Source organism: Vigna angularis, chromosome 4, assembly GCF_016808095.1.
Source record: "Vigna angularis cultivar LongXiaoDou No.4 chromosome 4, ASM1680809v1, whole genome shotgun sequence".
In the NCBI taxonomy this organism is placed as follows: domain Eukaryota; kingdom Viridiplantae; phylum Streptophyta; class Magnoliopsida; order Fabales; family Fabaceae; genus Vigna; species Vigna angularis.
The window spans coordinates 2,964,433-2,987,217 of NC_068973.1; the positions used below are offsets into that span (position 1 = coordinate 2,964,433).

The 22,785-nt window shown below is 35.0% G+C and overlaps 1 protein-coding gene across 3 annotated transcripts; it reads right to left on the reverse strand.

Moving 5' to 3' along the window:
• Positions 1-4,803: 4,803 nt before the first annotated feature.
• LOC108331444 (protein TRANSPARENT TESTA 9) lies at positions 4,804-22,476 on the reverse strand. 3 transcript variants are annotated; one of them, XM_017566122.2, is made up of 21 exons: positions 22,189-22,476; positions 21,220-21,271; positions 21,057-21,133; positions 20,847-20,980; positions 20,641-20,737; positions 20,438-20,495; positions 16,987-17,095; positions 16,735-16,858; positions 16,465-16,651; positions 15,995-16,317; positions 15,669-15,757; positions 15,522-15,592; positions 13,348-13,458; positions 10,968-11,033; positions 9,635-9,772; positions 8,882-8,987; positions 8,721-8,792; positions 8,556-8,614; positions 8,287-8,446; positions 5,701-5,867; positions 4,804-5,500 (listed from the first exon to the last, which is right to left on the reverse strand). In XM_017566122.2, the coding sequence occupies exons 1-21, from the start codon at positions 22,239-22,241 to the stop codon at positions 5,180-5,182; spliced, it is 2,574 nt and encodes an 857-aa protein (XP_017421611.1). In that variant the 5' UTR covers positions 22,242-22,476; the 3' UTR covers positions 4,804-5,179. The 3 variants fall into 3 exon arrangements, with proteins under 3 accessions (XP_017421611.1, XP_017421613.1, XP_052731779.1); XM_017566124.2 differs by having other exon boundaries at positions 21,220-21,299; XM_052875819.1 differs by lacking the exon at positions 20,641-20,737 and having other exon boundaries at positions 20,890-20,980; positions 22,189-22,474.
• Positions 22,477-22,785: the final 309 nt, after the last annotated feature.

The following is a 22,785-nucleotide window of genomic DNA, read 5'->3' on the forward strand; positions in this document are numbered from 1 at the left end:
TTCTACATTTCTTTTTTAGTACATATAACTACATTATTTTTTGCACAAAATATTTTAAAAATAAAAAGTTTAACAAAAGAATAAATATATTACACTTAAAATTAATCTAAAACTTTAGTAATAGATATTATTAAACATATTACATTAAGATTTAATTAGTATTATAGTCACTATATTTTATGTTTTCTCATTTTTATATATATTTTTGACTTAGTTGAGTTGAATTTTTACTTTGGTAAAAAAAGATTTAATTTGACATTTTGTGTTAAATTGGTGTTGATATCATTTATAAGTGTAACGTGTCAAAATTTATATTTGTTACGTGACAAAATCTAAATTATAATATCACGCGTCAAATTTAAAGGAATTTTAATGTAAAAATTTCTTCAAATTTTAAGATATGATGACGCTTCTAAATAATATTAACGTAAATTTAAAAGAAATTTATCACATTAAACCTTTTTTACAAAATTAAAAACTTAATTAAGTTTTTTTAAAACCTAAAGACTGAATTAAGTTAAAAAAAAAAGAATCAACAGAAATCAAATAAATAAATATAAAAACTGAATTACTAAAAATAAACCTTAAATTAATCAAGCTGAAATAGATAGTGGAATTTGATCTTCATATATACAAAATCTCATAGAACTATAAATGATTTGACATCAGATATTAAGTATCAAGGTAAGAGTTTAATTATGATACCAAGTGTATACTTGTTTATAATGTTTATAATGTCAATCCAATAAATAATTATTACAACATAAACAGTCCTAATTAGATAGTAATGTAAAGGTAAAACAAATGTAACTTTACATCTGTAAATTAAAGTATATATATTATTGATGTGAATGAGGATGGAATAGATAGGTTTATAATTTAATTTATTTGCAATGTGTAGGTTGTCACTTTGGTGTTTAAACTAAGAGGAAATAGTAAAACATGTGATAGGGTAGAGTTTTTCCAAAAGGTCTTACTAAGATTTCATAATGAGAAACTCTATTGTGGTATCTTTTTTGTGATGTTATAGGAGGGAAGGTACCTTCACTGTTTTGGGTCCCTTTCTGATTGAATTAATAGTGCTAAAAGAGCTATCATATAATTCTTAATTTTATCCAATCATCACTGTTGACAATGCAATTAATCAAAAACCTTTTTAAAAGAATACAATAAGACTGAAATCATTAGGGTTTGTAGTGTTCCTATACTTTATTTTAAGTGATCTTTATATTACTTTTCTATTAGCACAAGATTTAGGGATAATGATTGAGTTTTTGTTTTTCTTAAAGGTTAAACCTAAATCGTTCAATTGTACAAAAACTGGGTTGGATTCTCCTTAAGTAATCAAAATCTTGGATTTAAAAGAACAAAATAATTTCCCACTGAAAGAACTACCTTCCCTGTAAATAATTTCCAATCAAAACATCACAAAAGAAAAAACATGACCAGGGACGACGATGTCTTTGAAGAACCCAAGCCTCCCAAGCTCTACAGTCTTAATGAAAATACACAGTGGTGTATAGTACTACCACCATCCAAATTGGGTACTGAGAAATGGTAGTCATACATTTTTTTTCTTTCTTAATTTTAACAAGAACTCTGAAATTAACTGGGTTTTCATATTTTAATTAAGATTAACACTTCTTGTATTTTTATTTGTGCAAGCAAAATTATATTATTTTAATCTTATATCTCTGATTCATATAAGATTTAAGAAGGTTGCTGATAGCATCATATAAAGTATAAGTTTGAATTTAACTCATTCAAAACCTAAGGATTTTTCTTAATTGTATACTTTAATTACTATGTTTAGTCATTGTGAAACTTAAATTTGTTGTAACGAACTGTTTGTGTGAGAAGCATATTGAAAAATATATAAAATTTTGATGAGTTTTATGAAGAAAGAAAATCACTTCAACAACATATAAGTTCAACATATACATACAAAATTAATATCGTCTTCCATTCAAAATATTTAACTCATGAGATTTAAACTCACATTTAAATTTTTAAAAAATTTCTGAAGCTATTTACATTAACATTTTCTCCTTGAACTACTACTGATGAATTTTAAAAAAAAAGTCATCGAAAAGATACAACAAGACATATGCCAAATCCATACATAAGAAAATAACATCATCTTTAACTAAAAACTTTAAAATAATAAGTTTAATAGAATCTTTATTCTTATACGATATTGAACTTTAATGTTATATTTAGACTTACATTTAAATTCTGAACAAATTTTAATTTAGGTGTTAATACGTACCATGAAAAAGAAAAGAAAAAAGGAGTCCATAAATCATAGATTCATAGTGACAGTCGTTAGCACCACCATCTTCATTCCCAAGTTCTCTGACGCCAAGGGACAGGGTAAAGGTGGGGAGTACGAGCTACTCCTAATATTCCCTATTTGATAGATTTTTTATTTCTTTTAGCAGAAAAATATTTATCAAGTCGAGAAAACAACAATCATACAAAAGGAGAAAAAAGTGGGTTTTGCTATTTAAAGAAAAAGAATGTGTACTATGAGAGAATTTCTCTATCTGATGATACAGACACACGGTGTCGGCGTAATGAGTGCACAAAACTGTGTTGAATGTGAGAGAGATACATGATTGGAGTGCCCAAAACTTATTCTGCCTTTCAACATTGAAAAAATAATGATGCTCTTGCAATATTTTTACTTTCCTATATACATGGTACTTCATATGATACACTATTTTTCGTTTAGTCTTGCGTGCTTAAACATCCAGAAGCTTTCCTCAAGTTACCAATAAACCACAGAAAGATTTTTAACACAATGTAATTTGATCGTTGTTTTGATTAATTATGCAAAGAAATTATTAGATAAAGAAAAATAAAACAGAGATAAAAGCTTGTGTGATGCAACTTGAGAGCAAGCTAAATATAAAAGAAAATATATTTTTAACAATTGTTTTTTAAAACTTTATTACAACGCCTGTGTGTGGTAAGTCGTGATTGGTTCATTTAAATTATACAAACTAATAAAACAGTGACAAACTATTATCAAAAAGTTATTAACATGTTATAATTTAGATATAAATTAATTTCTTTACAAGTTGGAGACATAAACTTCTCAATATATAATATAGTTTATCTAACGTTAATTGTCATTATTATTTTTTCCTTCTTAGTTTCATTTAAAATATTAACAGACTCTTAGAACAAGGTAATAAGTCCCGTCAGAATTGTAATAAATTATATTAAAATGTCCCGTCCACTAAATAAAGAGCATTAGAATTAACATTGATAGGGTGGTGATGAAATCCTTCGCTCACTGATTTCACGTGACTTTAATAGATTCATGAACTTCCACTGCTTAGGCAATTTGTAATTTCAGAATAAATGATATTGATAGCGGAGATTTGTTTTGGCTTCATAACGAGGAAAGAGTGATTCTTTCTGCAATTCACCAACTTCATCATGGATCTCCTAATTTTATTTTAATTCCAACTATATTCCTACTCCTAACTCTATTACTGTGTCAGTGAATATTTATTTTCTAAAAATGTTGACTTATCTATTCATAAAAGTCGCATCTCACTTTAAATCCTACACCCTCGCTTCTTTCTCCTCTTTGCCGCATCTCATATGAAACCCTACCCTTAAGTCTTTCTTCTTTCTCCTTTCTACGCTCTCCTCCCTCCTTTTTCCCAATTTTTTGAACATGAGTGCTCTTCCTTCCCCTCTGTTCAATTTTTTGCTCATTATTTTTTGTGTTGGTGCCTTAACTCTCGTCCTTCGTTTCTTCAATCGTTGGTGCCGTGGTTGTAGGGTGTCTTCTTCTCATACATCAACATCCATGTTAGTTTGCAGGCTAAACCGCACCGCACATGGAACTGCGGTTAATGGTCGCCGCACTTAAAAGTGCGGATATGGTTGCGCCGCAGTTGGATTTGCATGAGACAATAACCACAGGTGGATTTGCGTGAGACAATAACCACAGGTGGATTTGCGGTTAGTTTTTGGAGGTGCATGGCGGCCGACGCACTTGGAAGTGCGGATCTGGGTTTTCCACAGTTCGAACTGCGGCTAAGGCCAACCATAGTTCGATTCGCGACTATATTTTTCGATTTAGGGTCTCTACGGGATCCTGGACTATATTTAATTTTGAGAATTTTTTGTTTTGTTTGTAAAATTTGATTTTTTTTTTGTTAGATTTTAATGTTAAATGAAGAACTGAAGAAAATAATATAATAGTGCACTCACTGAAGAATTGAAGGAGTGAAAAATGAAAGTCAGAAAAAGAAAAATAAGGGTGAAGGGAGTGCATGTATAATAACAATGATATTTAGGGTTTATACCATTTAGGGTTGTTGAAGGTTAAAAAGATTGGTGGTGGTTGAGAAATGATTAAGTAAATGAGGGCAAAAGTGTAAAATGAGAGATGTAGGAAGAAGAAGGTGAGGTGCAGGAGAACTGCTCGTGAGGAAATCATCCTCTTTCCAACTCACTGAACTTGAACTTTTCATTATACCAAAAGACGGGCTATTTTGTCAACATTTATTTCGTGCTCCACCTTAAAACGTAATTAATTCTTAATGGTCAAAATGAATACAACATTAGCATAATCAATTAAGACTCTTTCAATTCAATTATATTCTTGATTTCTTTTCATTTAACAGTTCAATTTGCCAACTTTCCTATTTTTTTATGAGAAGAGGTGAAAGAGAAGATTAAGAATTCACTGAGATGTATGATTTGTTCTGGCAAAATAGAATTACATAAATTCATCCATGTATGACATCAGTGATTGCTCATATGAATTGAAATGAATCGTTGGCTAGCCAAACCTATCATTATTCCATAATCCATACAAATCAGCAATAACTCGTTAAAGAAAAAGGGTAAATAGACACTTATCTGGACAAGGAATAAAACTTTCTTTACCGGGTTCCCTCAGATTTACATTTGTTACATAGCTTAGCAATAATGCAGTAAAAAAATATGGGGCCTAGGTTAGAGCTCCTAAAGAATGAAAGAGGATATAAACTTACAACTCAGGAATGGCTAGTATACAAAAAGAATGGCACTAAATCAATCTACAAGTTTGGTATGTATTTTAGGAGGATATACAAAAAGGGTGACCGACTTAAATGATTTCCCACCCACGACTATAAAAAGCAGCCTGTTATTGTAAATAAAGTCAAAGACCTTACACCGAATTTCGAGGTGTTGTGTTTGAAGAGGAATCCTCATCTGCAAGACCTGATAAATTCAATGAGGTTTCAAGGTTGAGCAATGGTTTTAGTCTTCTGTGAACCTCGTCACACAGAAAATTAATCTCCTCAACAATCATGCATAAAGCAGACTTGCAAGACTCCTCATCCCTGAAAGCCAACGTCCATCTTCCATCCACAAAAGCTTTTGACTTTAATTTGCCGTGGGTATTGAACTTGGCAGGATCCAGAACAGGTAAAGAAGATGGTCTAATCCGCAGATGTAACCATCGTGAGTGTTTATCATCAATCTTGGGCTAAAAATATGAGCACAGAAAATTATTATACACCCAGTAATCGAAGTAAACGTAATTTGCAAAATTCCATTTTTCAAATTACATTCACTGTTTCAATGTGTCAAACTAAACCAATAACATAAATTTGCACCACAGTTGTCAGTTATCCAAACTACTTGATTCGAGATAAAAATGCAAAGGTAGCAGACAAATATACATACATTGCACCCAGCCAAAGGTGCAGCAACCCGAACAACGCCAAAGGGCTTCTTTAATGGCAACTCTTCTGCTAGTACAAGCCACCCGGACGTTCCTACAGAGATTGCTAGAAAGGAAAAATGGCGCTCTTTGCCCCTTTCGAAAGCAATTCTACAAGGCACAGCATTAACTGCACATGGAATATAAGAGCAATTTTACCGAAAACTAGTTGATTGTCAACCTACAATACGTATGTATATGTAACTCTTCTAACAAGATAAGGAATTAAAACTTTAGGTAAGGAACATTTTCACAGAAAACAAAAAAAGAAATAGAAGAATACCACCAACTAAGTCTGCTAAAGCTACAAAAATCACCAAATTGATCATATAAACATAATAATTGTCTCCTAACCCTTACATCATACAATGCTCAAAGGACACCTTAATTACAGTCACCCTAGTCTACTTTAGACTCACATCAACCAAAAATATGATCAGAGTATATTATACAAGTGAAAAACAACCCTACCCTTACAATCTGATTTTGAGGAATTAAGTTAGAGCCAAATCTCAAATTCCAAGACAGTTTTATAACATCTCTTAGAACCACTGTCAGACCACCTACATTTTCCAAACTACATGCTACAAGTATTGAACATGAGAGTACAAGAAAGTCATCATAATTGTAGTTACCCTTGTAATCTCCTTTAGAGTTGCTTTAATTACAACCTCTAATGGTCGTTTAGTCCCAGATCAACTGATTATATAGCCAAAGTAGAGCATAAAAGTAGAGCACAATCCTCATCTTACAAGTAGATTTTCTAAGGTTGATTAGACCCAAATCCCAAATTCTAAGATGGTATCAGAATTTAACATAGAACCATCATTTGCAACACTCCAGATAAGTCCAGGGTCTGAGGGAGAGCGTTTGGAAAATAACCTAGTGTGCAGCCACCCTTTGCCCTGCCTTAGTTGCAGCCTCTTAGAGAGTTGCCTTAATACCAATACCAATCTCAAGAGTGGTGGTTTAATTTTCTATATCAAGTAAAGATTTGGCCAAAGTATATTACATAAGTGGGAAACAAGTTTCTCTTTACACATCAATTTTGTGGTATTAAATTAGGTCCAAATTTTAAATTTTATGATATTAGAGTCTGTTATAGATTCATTGTCCAGACACCCACATTTCCCACACTACAAAGAAGTCACCTTAATTGTGGTCAACCCTAGCTCCCCTAGTTGCAGCCTCTTTGGAGGTTGCCTTAATTGCTACCTCAGAGGTGGTAGCTTAGTTTCAGCATTAATTAGTGATATATAGAGAATAAAAATAGGGTGCAAACCACACAATAGAAGTTAGGTTTATAAGTTGAATCAGGCCAAAATTCTAAGATAGTATTAGGATATAAGGAGAAGAAGCTAGTTAATATAGTTAGGGTATTAATAAGTTAGTTAGTTAGAGGGGTTATTTAGATATAAACAGGGAAATTCTTTCTGAAGGTGAAACCATTGCAGGAGATACTGCTCTCCTATTTGTTGGTCTTTTCATTCTATTATGTAAAAGTTCTCTCTTCTTTCTCATTTCAATTATTGGTTCCTAACAAATTGATCTAACTTGCTAGATCTTCAAGGAAGGTCAAGTGTTAGAGATGAAAGAAGCACAAATTTGGGCCTAGGGGCAGTTGCCAACTATTATGAGGGCAAATCCAATTGCGTGGATTGCTAGGGCTGAAAATTCTGAGGTACAAGAAATTCATTTATTCCTTAAGTTGCAATATGCATTCATGATCATGGAGGGTGTGGCAATGTTTTGGTTCTATTATTGGTGCCAAGTGAACCCCATTTCTGTTGGGAATCATTTGATCAAAAGATTTGGAGGTAGCTATGGTAGCCACGTCTTTGAAAGATTGACTACGTGAAACATACATGTGTGTGTAATATAAAAATAGAAATATTGTTTCTTCATAAACCAAAGATGGGAGTTGATCTCTTTATGAATTCTCTTTAAAAACTAATGAGTTTGTCAATGTTATTACGATATGAAAATAATAGAGTAATTTATGATGACTATGATTTATAATTTTTAATTTCAAGAATATCTAAGAGATGCTTTTATTAATTTGGATTTTTCACAATTGCAATAATATATTTATAATGTTTTATGAACTTTTATACATTTTTAAATCTGTATCTTGTATGTATGATATCCTTTCATAATAATCATATCGTCCCATTGGATACACATATCATATACGTGCATCACATGATATGAAAATTAGGATTTTTAAAATATAAAATATTTTTATGATTTGGAATATTCAAAATGGGTATCTAACAGTACTAGGTGCTTTAATGATAGCCCACATCATAAATATCTATCTGAAATTAGGAGCAGTTGGTTGTCACATCATGTGTTTATCACTATATTGATATTAACATCAGGACAGAATTATTCTGCAACCACGCCCCCCTCCCAGAACACCAAAACCACAGGTTCTTCTCTTCTTTCTGCCTTTTGCCATTCTATCTCTTGTATGTTGAAGTAATAACCCCTTTATATGTAAAATCCGATAAGAGAGAAAACAGAAAACTCCAGTTAGGAATATTTACCAAGGTTGACTTCAGTTCCTGGTTTAGGGCCTGACAAATCAAGTCCAGATGTCTGAGCACGAGAATTCGCTGGGAGATCACCAGGAGGATAAATAAGAGGTTTCTCAGGCAAAGGTTTACCTAGAGTGAATATTTGAAGTTGGTGCAGAACTACAAATACCTAAGACAGAGAGTGGGCACCCAATTAAAAAAGATAAATTGAGAAAACTCCAACCGTGTATGCAATTAGTTCCACCGTAAGAAAATGACAAGACAGAATAATTGGAGACCTTTGCCAATTCATGCAGTCTTTCTCCAGCAGCAAATGATGAGCTGTCAGGTATATCGTCTGTATAAAACAGACATAAATTAAAGGCCTTCTTACAATGCTCCTCAAAGCACCAGCCAAAGGAAAAAAAAAGGAATGTTGAAACGGCTATATGGAACAAGCTTACCTTCTGAAGATAATATTGGAGAAGGAAAAAGTACACATTTTGGTTCTTTTGGAGGGTAAGATGACTCCATCGCTACAGGTAAACAATTACTTGGTTGAAGCACAAAAGTAAAAAATGCTTGAACGTGGACATCCATTAAGCACAAGAACATACAGAAGTACCTCTTTTGCATTTTTTCCATTCATTGCAAAGAACAGTAATAAGAAGATCGGGCCAGAAGCCTCTAACCTCCTTTACAAGAGCAGTAGCAGAATTCTTGTATGAAACCTGTATTTGGGAGGAAAATAGATGCAACAGCTATTAGGGATAGCGGATATGAGGTTCATGCATTGAATGCATTGACAATAACCAAATTAAAATACGGTAAGATCATGTCCATACCAATATATTTGATTAATTATTTTGTATGTCATTGACATATGCGTCAATGCAAGCAATCCACCAATAGAGTCACTATTGACTACAGGTTAGCTAAAGGAACTTCATCAACAACTTTAAAAACGTGATCCTTTTGGAATTTAGAAATAACCCCCATACAACTATATGAGGTCAACTATATAGATAACTCATGTCCATAGGACTCCAATATATTTCTTCTATTATGCACTTTAGGAGGGTATAATAACGCTACTCATTTCACCATTTCTAGAAACACATTTTTCATTGCAGTAAAAGATCTTTTTCCCTCATTTCATCTACGCACAAATAATCAAATCTTCGCAAGTTACATTTCTGGGTGGACAATAAATTGACAATGAACCAAGATGTTCGACGTGTGCAAATCAGCCCCACTCAAAAACTTACCTCAATATACTAAGCAGAGGTGGACATCATATATATAAAAAAATACACAATTATAGGCACATGCATTAATTCTTTGTGGTTGTTATTGGTAAAACCTCGTATGTTCTTACTTGCAGCAATTCCAGGTGTTGACTATTGAATTCTGCTTCACTGTAAGGAAGTAACTGGCGTAAAAGCCAACCACCATCCCACAATGTCTCTGCAGAAATATTAGAACGACAAAAGAGGCTAACTAACGCATCGAGCACCTGATAAAAGCACAAACATCCTTATATGTTAAATTACTAAACATAATGTGATAGAACTTGGTATTGCAGAAAAGGTAAATATGGAGACCAACTTTGAAATTCAGATCCAGACTTGTAGAACAGCAAGAAAAGGACAAACAGAAAATTATTCCAAACAGTACTCGTTACAGCTAATCATTATATTTTTAAGTAAAGCATTCATCTATGCTGTCCAAACTAGACCAGACAATAGATAATCACATTTAACCCTAAAAACTGGCCTTTGAAAAAACAGTATAAAACTGGTTATTGTGTAAACTGGCATAACCAGTGAGTAAGCTGGAAAAAAGATTTTTTTTTTTCAAACTAAAACCCTATATTATGATGATTAATACAATTCTTTTCTAATATTATGAAAATTGATAATTATTTTTATTTAATTCCTAACTCTAATATCTAATAAAACCCAATATTATGATGATTTATAACATTTACATTTGATTTGATTACATACTAGATTTTGCATATTATAGGCTTTGATCTATGACATTTGTAAGTGTTGTTTAATTTTTAATATTACCAAGTTATCAATATATTATACATTTCTAGTATCAAGAAACACATCCTTGAATTTTTATTTCCCTTAAACTTGCTACAGCCTCCAAGGTAGGATTTATTTATGGTATCTCGTAAGTTTTTGGTCAATGGATGTTTCAAGTTGCTATTTTTAATTGCAGATACCGTACTGTCTGTCTTGGCTGCATATATCAGTAAGCGATCTTTAAGCCAAGTTGCTATCTTTAACTTCAGAGAGACTGGGCTGTCTTTCTTTCTGCATACCTCACCAAGCGCTAAGCCTTAAAGCTTAACTTACCTAAACTTATCTTTCATCTAAAAAAAATTACTGAATTTCTCCCGTGCTCTTTGTTTTAGAGAATATATTATCCTTACCCAGTGTACTTTACCTCCTTTCTCCTCTTCAATTTTAATTTTCTCTTTTAAAAAAATGATGACATCATTAACTGAAAAGTTCACAAAAATATGACCTATAATAAGGAGCCAATTAGCCATAATGCTAGTGCTACAGTTCCAATATCTTAAAAGAAAAGATGTGCCAAGTGCCAACAAATAAGGAGTCAAGTACTTTTTACATTTTAAAGATGAAACAATTACAACAAAGAACATAAACAAGATTAAACAAGATACAAACATCCACCTGAAATCTAGGCACGCGAGGGCTTGTGACAAGATCAGAGCAGAGAGAAGATAACCCATAGAGCTCCTGTAAACATTGGTAAACAAAAACTAAGAAAGCCAAATCAAAGTAGCTTGTAAATACACAACATCATAAAATTAGATAGGTTGCTTCACAAATACATCATAAAATTAAGTAAATAAAATATTAATCCAATTTAGATATAATCAATTAGAAATTATCAAAAAAGATTCAATGTTTCAAATATACATTTAGTAAACTTTTGTATTCAACCTATGATACATAGATACTCCAAATGTGAGCGCATCCATACCAAAATCAATACTCATAATACACCGGCATTTCTGTTTTTCGTGTATCCTTTAGTTTTTTATATTTACCATCCTTAATGTACTTGCCAACCTCAAAATCATAATATACGGATTTGGCAGAAGGAAAACTCGAGGTGAGGTCTTAGACAGGACAGTTAAGTCCCTTAAGGTTTGTTCAGGGTGGTTAAAGTCCCTACAGGTTTGTGACTGTTAGCCTTTTAGTGCCGCTGCAGGGTAGTGTAATCCTTGCAGGTTTGTTGCTGTTTAGGACAGTTAAGTCTCTGAAGGTTTGTTGCTGTTTAGGACAGTTAAGTCCCTGAAGGTTTGTTGTTGTTTAGGGTAGTTAAGTCCCTACAGGTTTGTGGCTGTTAGCCTTTGAAGGCCTCCCATATGTTACTCATGGAAATCATGTTCTTGAAGTTTTGTTGTTGTTCACCACTATTGATGGCAATCCAGTCCCTGCAGTTTGTTGTTGTTCGCCACTGGAGGCCCTTCATTTGTTCTTGTAGTTTGTTGTTGTTTGCTGCTGCAAGTCATCATCCATTTTTGATGGAAATCTCCCTCGTCCATTGTTGTCCAAGTTGAAGTTTCATGGTGCTAGTTCGCCCTCGTCCATTGCTTTCCAATTTGGTTTATTGACATTCTCTACAATTGAGTTTGACTATTTCAAGCTTGGTTCATACAATCTTGTATGATCCAGCTTGAGGGGGAGTGTTGTAATTTGAGATAATATCTTTAGAATCTTCCTAATTAGAGGGAATAGATATATAATCTTTATTTTATTTTACTTTCCTAGTTTCCCTATTTCCCTTTATTTTACTATCCTAGTTTCCCTATTTCCCTTTTTAGGAGAATTAGATTATTACAAATAGAAAGTATCAGAATGTATTTTTTATGATTGAGAATAATAAATCAGTCTTATTTTCCATATAAAGTTTCCTCTTTGGAGTTCTGGGTACTTCAATTATTCATCCCCACTGATTTTTGGAACTGGGTGACTTTCCTTGTCCCCTTTCCTTCACTGTTCTCTGGTGGGTTCTTTAACCAATGCAGAATTTGTGATTTTGATCACCTTTGAGTCATAATTTTGATGTGTTTTGAGTCACTCTGCGTGTGAGATTTGTGAGTATACTGGATTCGGCATATTATGTACTGAATTTCACCATCTTCTTGTGATGTTCGTCTCAATTCTCAGATGTTCAGCATTTTGATGTTCGGCATATTGAAGATGATGAACCCTAATTTGGGTTTCAATTCTCATAAACTTTTTCTTTTTATTTTTTAATTATATATTCTACTAACCTACTCTGCATATGCCAATCTAACATAATGGCCATGTATTTAAAATATTCCACGTCAAACTGACAGCTCATGAGAAAGTTAACTCCGTTAACCCAATTTAACGACAGAGAGTCAATTGCTTCAATTTTTCACTTTTAGAGACCCAATTGGGAAAAAAAATAAGAAAGGGACCTATTTGAGAAAACCCAATAGAAATAGGGACTGCGGAAGTGATTTAACCAATTATAGTATATCAGTGGGCTTAAACCTCACCTTCTAGGCTGCTTTTGTAAGGTTAAATTAAACTTAAAGTTCAATTCCTAAACATATAAAATACTTGAGATCATTGACAGACATCCCCTATTCTCTTCAAGTGATAACAAAATTAATTATGGTCCGTGAGAAAAAAATATTAATGAAAAAAGTGTCAATACAACTACATGCATAACAGCAAAGAGAACAAATTTTCCCAATCGCTTAATTTATTAACTAAAACCAGAAAGTAAACTTAGTATAGAAAAATTCCAGCATTCAATCAGTATTCAGACAGATATTGTTAATTATCCATGTCCTATGGACATTTCTGCCTCAAGAGACTAGACATGCAAATGTCCTCAATTAGGTTAACTAAGAAAAAAGTAAGAGTAGAAACCAGATACAATCAGATATTAAATGTAATGACAGAGTCAACTACTAAAATCAATGAAGTAGAAAAGTATAGAACCAAGCTTGCTTCAAGGAGTCAATAGAGAAAAGCCAACAACTCTTAAAAACAGGAAACTGCAAACCTTAATCTTTTCAAGATATGTATTGAGCTCGCAGCCAATGCTATCCCTCATCCAGCTATTTTCAGAGGAAAAAAGTTGCTCTTCACCTGAAGCCTCACCAACCAAAGCTTGCTGCAGAAATATACAACACCAATTATGTAACATACAATAATATACCAAATTCATCAAGAGTGGAAAAAAGCACCACTCCTCTACATAACAACTAAGCCATCTCCCCATCCAACCAAAAGGAGCTCTATTTTAAAATGAATGAGAAAAAAAAAATAACAACCATCTGGAAATAACCTCCTAGGTATACTAGTCAACTCCACTATATTTATAAATGTTTCTTCCAGTAACCAAAGAGAATAGAATACTTTCCTATCATAATTATTGAAGACATTACAAGGATCACATTTTCAAACATCATAACTTTATTCCCTCAAAACAAAAAGTTCCTTGGAAAAAATTAATTCCGATAAATTCTAACCACAAGTGAACAGTATATTTATATAAGTATTTCAAATTTGCAATTACTCCCATGAAAAAAAAAATTCAGTTTTTTTTTGTTCTAACCACAAAACAATTTTCTATTCTTCCTTTGCATCCCAAACCTTGAACAAGGCATTCTCCAGCACCTTTAGCTTCATTAATAGATTATCAAATCCACAAATAGTAGGTATGTTACTATGTGCCAAGAAGATTCCAAACAGAAAGTCTTGACATATTATTTTTGCAAACAATGTAATCCAAGTTGAATAGTCAAGAATGTAAACAAATGAGAAGATAAATGAAGAAGCAAGCTTTGGAAGTATATAGCTGTTTTTTAAATTAGAAGTAAAATGTAAGTTTAGATAGAGGTGCAATAATCCTAATTTTGACATGAAAACTGGTGATCATATCATAAATTGACTCACATGGTTTAAGTATTTTGGGTACATCATAGATCATACAAAAGAAACAACAAATAGATGGAGATGTAAATTCAAACAAGGTGAAAAAACCAAGTGTTTTTGAGTGTTATGACAGAAAGATACCACTCTAACTGAAGCAAAAGATTTTGAAGACAGCTATTGGACCTACGATGTTGTATGGCACAGAATAGTGGGCAGTGAAAAGTCAACAGATTAAAGTCAACACAGCAAGGATAAAACATTGCATTAGATGAGTTGATGTAGTAGAAGAGATAAGATTATGAATTTCATATCCAAGAGGAAGTGCACTTTACCCTGGCTGATTCAGGAATGTGTGGAGAGTGCATGTTAGCATGGTTGTTAAACTCAAGTTTTTAACTCATTCAAGTTTACAAGTTTAGGAACCCAAAACAAACTACCTCATGTAAATTTGCATTATCGTAAACTCAAGTGATATCAGTGAACTCAGACTCCAACTTAGTAAGCTTGCAAGTTCATAACCAACTTTTGGAAGTTCAGATACATTTCATAATGTGTGCTGTCCGCTACCCAAAAACGATGACATTTTCATTCCATTTAATTAAGGCTCCTCTTTCAAAAACTTGATTATAACCCTAAGCTTCACAAATAAATTCAAAAACTTTATCCCCCCAAACCCTACGAAGCTGAAGCTGCTGTTGTTGATTCTCAGTTCAGTGGCTGTTGTTTGTGAACAGAAAACCCTTATCGAGTCTTGAGTAAACAATTATTTGTGTAAATGTGAACTCTCAGTTACTGCAGTTCATCAACAGTGTGAACTTTCTCACATTACGAAGTTAGGTTTTGACTCAAGTTTACCAAACTTGAGTTTAACACCTTGCTTGTAGGAGCCATAATTAGGGAAGTAGATCATACAAAGGGTAGCCTAATTGCTAGAGGTAGGGACACAAAGAATCTAGGGGGAAAAGGCTAGGATAGTGCCGGGTTTTTTTTAATTTTTTTTAATAATGTCACTAGAACGTAAATTAAACGCTCAGCGTAATCATAAAGGAATGACACTAAGGAAAATGCTAAGTATTTGGCATAAAATGCCACATTTAATTAAGCCAGAAAAATTTTAAAATGCAGAAGGCATGACATCATCTACACCAATATAACCTTGTGGCAAAATCTAGAATAAAAATTTAAAATGTGCACAACAATAATAAAAATCCTACCTGAAGCACCATATTGACAAATGGAGGTAAAAGTCAACAGTCAAATGCTTATATATGTAAAATGGTAAAAATGGATGCAACATACCAATAACTGCTTCTTGTGCTGTTTGCGTTGTGGAAGAATTCCAAGCTTGTCTAGCATAGATTCATCAAGTTCTACAGAGCAATATATATTAAGAAAAATAGAATAGAGGTTACAATGGTAAAGCAAACACATATTTACTGGCAAGACCTTTAGTTTGCAGTAAAGTAGCAAGCACACTCAGAGAACCCAAAACTTGTACATCATCCCCTTTGGTAACATATGCAAGCAAAACCTCCCTACATCAGTTGCGGTTCATGAAGACAAAAAGAAGTAATCAGAACTGTGTTAGCAAAGTCCAAGATCTAAGATATTACATTTTATTTGATAGAATAGAAATTGCATATTGTCACTTCAATTACTCAGCAAAAAAGTAAAGGAATGATAGTTTAAGCAGCCATGACAAGAATAAAATACTTCAATCTGACATATCAACAAAATCAAGTTTAAATTCAGGTGAAAAGAGTGGCCCTTACCTCAATGTCAAATTTGAACTGCTACGATTATTTTCTGACATAACACTTTCAGGGTATAAGTCTGAAGAGCTAGTAGAGTTTGGCACTTCCACTGTCAAGTATTCTGCTTTGCACTTTGCACTATTATCATCTGGTTCTTGGCTTACGGATGTAAAACCACTATCAGATGTATAGCCATTGACTTTTCCCCCAGAAAATTTTGTAAAGGTCTCAAAGGGATAAAAAAGAGCAGCGACTATGGTAGTTGCCAAATCTTTGATCTTGACTATCCTTAAGATGCAACAAAGTAAGTAGAGAGAAGTGACAACACCACTTTGCATGTCCTGGATTAATGTGCTACTAAGCATTAATATGGACACATTTATAATGTTCAATCAAAATACATCTAATCAAAATCTTTTAGAGATCCTTGAACAGATGCAAATCTTGATTAATGTAAACATAGAAAGCAATAAAGTGAAGTCTCATACATTAGAGTCCAGTGTTCTCAGGGAAGGAAGAAGTAATGGAAAAACCAGAAGCATCAAAATGCTGTCTGTTATTAACCTCCCAACATCAGGAATCCCAGCAGAGATAACATCACTAAAGTAATACAGGTTATCCTCAATTTCATCTACAGCAGCAATTATTGCAGAGGTTGAATCTGAGCCTTGATTTCTGTTTCAGTAACAATAATTTCTCAATTAAGGAAATAAAGAAATCTGTAGTATGCCAAAGAGAAAGAACCTATGATGTCTTACTTGAGTGCCTCAGACACCAGTCTATTTAAATCCATACACTGATTCCTAAAAAACGAAACCAGGTTTGAGAAGTATTCTGTGTGAGGAGCACTCGTTATATATCTATTAACACATTCATCCCCAACTGAAAATTGTACAGACAATTGTCAGAAAATATATGTACACATACACTTTTGCATCATAACATAACTGAGTTTAGAAAAATAAAAATTGTGGGGGCAGAGGGAGGCCACATAAGACAGTAAATCTTACCATGATAAACATTAAGGGTCACAGTACGTACAGCAGTGCGAACCATGTTCTCCTCATGAAAGGCAAAGCGAATTGCCTCAACATACAGTGGAAATGAAACTACTTCCTCCTAAATATATAGAAAAGTTGAGTAAAATCATGTGGACACGGAACATACAGTGGAAATGACATTGCTTCATCCTAAATGTATACAAAAGTAGAGTAAAATCATGAGGACACAGAAAACGAAGGAAGAAAAGAAAAGTCTTATATCTCAATGGTTAAATTACTTAGTTGGATCCTGAAATATTTGGACATTTTCAAGTTCCTAAACTAAATTTTTGAAATTGGGTCCTTGATCATGTGATTTTTTTAATTAAGTCCATATGGTTTTTATAACAGACAAATCGTTAGCGGTTTTAAGCTTCCATAAACTAGTCCCAAGGACATACATTTTTTAGTTTAAGACCTAATTAAAATTGTCCAAGGACTTAATTGAAGCTTCCAAATAATTGAGGGACCAACTGAGTAATTTAACAAAAAAACAATAATCTAAGCTTGAAAGACTGGATAGAACAGATGGTCAACAATGGATGTAAAATTAATAATCAAACAAGATTGACTGTTACAGCTTACAGGAATAACAAATGGCAACAGGCTTCACGTGAACTGTTAGGTTCCTGGGTTGGAAACCTAACTATCAACACTCACAGTCAACAAAAGAAGAAAGAAATAATGAATTTCTGTATTGAAATTGAGAACAGAGTACACTGATAGCGTTAATGGAGGCCTAATCCCCCTCTTAACCCTATCGGAGGCCTAATCCCCCTCTTCTGGCCAATGTCCAGATTTACAAAATAATATCCAAAAACTCCCCTCACAGAATTACCAAAAGGCTTATTTATACTCTCTTTCTTCCCCTAACAGCCTAACAAACTATCCCGCTCTTTACTTCTATCCTAAACCCATTACCCATTATACCCTGCCACCCCATATCCTAACATTACACCCCGCTGCAGAACAACCTTGTCCTCAAGGTTGGAAATGAAAAACTTGATCTCTTGGCTCCTCTTTATCATCTTGTTATTCTAGGAAGGGAACCCACTAATTATGCCCTCCAATTCAAATCAGGAGGCTTGGGTGGTGGTCGAGATGAAATACAGAATTTATGGGATGCCCTCCAATTCCAGTCAGGAGGCTTGGGTGGTGGTCGAGATGAGATACAGACTTTATAGGACCCTTTTCGTGTCTGCATTATTTCCTTGAAAGCGAGGAGCTTCTTATCCTTCCCTGTAAAATAACTTCTTCCACCGTTGGGCTCTCTTCTTCCTATCTTTATACCATTCGGCTTTCTTCTCCCCATCTTTATACTGTTCGGTTTGCTTTCCCACGCTTTTCCACCGTTCGGTTTTCTTCTCCCTGTCTTTATACCGCTCGGCTTGCTTTCCCATGCTTTTCTACCGTTCGGTTATCGTTCCCTTCAACCATTCGGCTCCACTAACCACTTCCACCGTTCGGCTCAATTCCCACTATCTTTATACTGTTCGGCTCTCTTATATCTATCGAACCGTGCAGCTTCATCGCTTTTGGCTGAATAGGGCCTCCAGCCGAGAGAGTGGACAACTCCGTCTACTTCAGGTCTAATTCTATCTCGGACCGCTCGGCGGAAACCTCAACTGGGATATTGCGCTTGACCTCGGACCACTCGACAACCCTCGATCGGCCTGTGTTATAGCGATCGGCCTCAGACTGTGCCCACTGACCGTTCGTTCGTCTCCAAGACGACTGGTCTTCTATGTCCTGGGACCGCTCGGCAACTCTCGATCTGCTTGTGTTATAGCGATCGGCCTCGAACTGTGTCCACTGACCGCTCGTTCGTCCCCAAGACAATTGGTCTTCTATTTCCTCTGACCGCTCGGAAACTCTCGATTGGCCTGTGTTATAGCGATCGGCCTCAGACTGCTCGGCTAATTCTGATCGGTCTGGTCTACAGTACTTGGCCTCGTACCGCTCGGTAACCGCTCCTCGCGTTCGTCCCCCAGATGACTCGTCTTCTATCCCGCTCCCTTTCCTTACCTTTTCGCCTCCCTGCACATACTCTTCCCCCGTCCCCATCTGTTTCGATGCCGCCAAACGCTCAACAATGGTTCCAAACCTTATCACCAGGGCTTCCTTCAAGCCATCCCAGAAACGATTCTTGGCTTTCTCCTTCCATGCTCTGAACCAGTACCAGCGCTCCCCTCCATACTGATATGGGCTAGGCGCACCTTTTCCTCCTCCAATACCCTTCGTAACTCGAACAATTTCTCTGCGTGATTGATCCAGTTCAGCGGATCGATTCCCTCGAAGACGGGTAGTGCCACCCGTTTCCGCCAGCTGTTTTGCCCCTCAGTATGTTTGCCTTCCCTTCCTCCTTCGTCTTTTCGCCTCACCCTCCGATTCTCGTTGACAGACGCTTGGCCCCCATCTGCGTGTCCATCTTGGTTCCTGTTTCGTCCACCCAGCCTTTGCATGATTTCTTGTATGTCTTGATGCATCGCGGTTGTTTCTTGCCGTATTTCTTCCATATTTCTTCTGTATTCTGCCATGCTCCTTTCGCTGGTCCTCCTCTCCCAAGTATTGTCTCTTCCTTCCATCACGCTTATCCTCCCTTCGATTCTATTCTCCCAAGCGGTAGCTTGCCCACCGTCTTGCTCCGCCTTTAATTGGATACGGCAGTCGTCGTTCCCATTCCTCCTCGCTAGCTCTCTTTCCATTCGAAGCAGATCCGGCAGGTCGGACCAATTTGTTAGGTTCCTGGGTTGGAAACCTAACTATCAACGCTCACAGTCAACAAAAGAAGAAAGAAAGAATGAATTTCTGTATTGAAATTGAGAACAGAGTACACTGATAGCGTTAATGGAGGCCTAATCCCCCTCTTAACCCTATCGGAGGCCTAATCCCCCTCTTCTGGCCAATGTCCAGATTTACAAAATAATATCCAAAAACTCCCCTCACAAAATTACCAAAAGGCTTATTTATACTCTCTTTCTCCCCCTAACAGCCTAACAAACTATCCCGCTCTTTACTTCTATCCTAAACCCATTACCCATTATACCCTGTCACCCCATATCCTAACATAAACCTATTTCACTATTAATATCAGCCGCAACTGAAGAAAATATCAAACAAAGTTTTGCTGCATCTAAAGAGATACTTTTTTTTTATCTTTCCTTTGGTTTCTTCTATATTATAACAAAAATCTTTCAACACGGAGAATCTGCCAGTACAATTAAGCCTGTACTGTCCACCTTTCATAGCCAACAGCTAGGACGAGAAATCAAAACTTAGTCTCGCCTCCTTTTCCATTTTAAAGCCATAAATATGAGATCAACTATCCAGTAGTTATTGTAAGAACATCTTACAAATTTCACTTAATCTAATATTATTAATCACTAGCAAAATAAGTAGACCCAGAAAGCAGAATACTTACATCGTGAGTCTTCACAAGCAGAGAAATTGTACTCTTGTTCAATTTTCCACTTATTGCTCTTCAATGACCAGAAGACATTTAACCAAAGAACTAGTTAGCAAAATATATCATGGGGTCAACAAAACTGATACAACCCCGGAAAACAAATTTCATGCAGTTTAGTCATAAATTTCCATTCACCAATAGGATGCATCAAAACAAACCTTAAAAAGGATATGTAGTATGACAATAGCTCTTCGTTCCGAAAATCAAATGAATATGTAATTAGGTAATTCATATGTTCATTACTAAACATATAATCTGCAAAAGTCGGGATAAAGACGACAATTAAGCCCATCAACATTGTTAACTCTAGCTGAGAAACAAATGTAACTGCAAAACAGGACATTTCGTTTGACAATCAACTTACATATAGCATGTTCACTTCTTAGGTTCTGGATCATAATACTCACTGTTTGTAGTAACTGAAGTGGAATACTAATACTTTTGCTGAGTTTAAGTATCCGTACAAACTCTCCCACAACTTGCTTTTCCATGAAGAAACTGCCACAAACTATGATATTAAATTGCCAGAACTAAACAAATTTTATCTAGTAACATAAGCACAAGTGAATCTCACTCAAAAAAACTTGGGTCATGTTGGTCGCCATATGTGATCAACTCTGCAATAGATCTCAGTGCCTCGATAACAAAATCCTTCCACAATGCACAATTTAGAAGTAAGGGAAACCATGGAAAACGAGCCAAAGAATGCTTTGCGCTTACGATGAAGTTATTAATACCTTATTAACGTCGTTAACTATTTGAACTTTTGTCAGTTGATCAGTTAAGTACCTGAGCACCATAAGGCAGCAGGGCAACACTTAATGAATGAACAAAATAAAAAATCAGTAAAGTCTACCCCCTCTTTTGCTACATTATCATTAAGAATATATCTTAACAAAATGTACTTCAAGTCAGCATTATAAATCACAACTGGGGAGTAACACGACTCTTATCCTTTATAACATCTCACCTGACAAAATGGCAGTGTGCACATTTTACCAGGGAAGAAGTTGACTGACAACTGGCAACATGGATACAAGGATAAGGGATTTCATTTTGCAACAAAGAAACTAAGGCTTTAAATGATACCTATAGAACGCACAGTTTGATGCATTTTGATAAGTGAAAATAAGAAAAGTGTTAGAACACATTCTCTACCGCACTATTAAATGAACTCATCACTGTTAGCTAAAAATTATAATGAATCAAAAAAATTGCATATGTAATAACTGAAAGCGGCCCTCACTGGTTGGTGTCTTTGTAATTTCCAACAAAGTTTAATCAATCTCTATCACTCATGTGCAAACAAAACCAACAAAGTATCTGGTTACCACAGACAATGGAACTTTTTTGTTCTTCCTAGTCCCTCCCTTTCTCTTTCTCAGTCTCTGTGGTTTTATGCACTAAATCAGATTCTATGGTGCGAGTATTATAATCCAGATTAACAAGCCAAACAGTCCGGTAACTTAGGAAGAGCAGAAGCTTCAAAAGCCGAACTCCTCACTTCAATTCAACCACAAACAGAATGAAAAACAAACAAAATTCCCAAACTACAGGTATCAGGCACAGAAAGAGAGGCATAACGGAATCATCGGACGCCCGAAAGATAAATGCAGATTTTATTGTTTTAATTTAATTTTCGTTCAACAATTAAACGCATTTCAATAATTTGAGAACACGCAATTCGCCAGCTACGTAATGCAAACCTGAGATGATCCAAGGTAAAACGATCTCTGGATCTCCAGAAGGAAAACCACATGGTTGTGCGAATCACAGCACCGAATTGAGCTCACTGAAATTCATGCTGAATCCAATTCGAAACTGCTCGATCCTTCCGAGCAGCTTCTTGATATAGAGGGAGAGAGGGAGTAGGGTTTTCGAAAGATCGCGATGACAGAGACTATTACAGAACGAAGCAGGAACACTTGGCCTTAGATTAACGAACCAGGTAGAAGAATTTCAAGGAAAATTGAAAAGTGACGCAATTTCTCGTAATTAAAAACGAAAAGGAACTCGCCAATACCGAACCGGAATCTTGATTCGACCCGATTCATCGCATTATGTGGAGGACTTAACTTTCAGTAAGACAATGGGCCGCTTTTACTTCAAAATGGGCCTATTATCAAAATGGCCAGTTTCAGTTTTCAGGCTTTTTCTTCTTGCACCTCCATTATTAGTAACCGCACTTCTCACTACCATAAAATGATTAAAATACTCTCTCATTGCACTACAACATTCTTTTTGCGGCTTTTGTCATCCTTGTCTCTGTAGAGGAAGAAGAAGAGAGAACATGATGTAAAAAT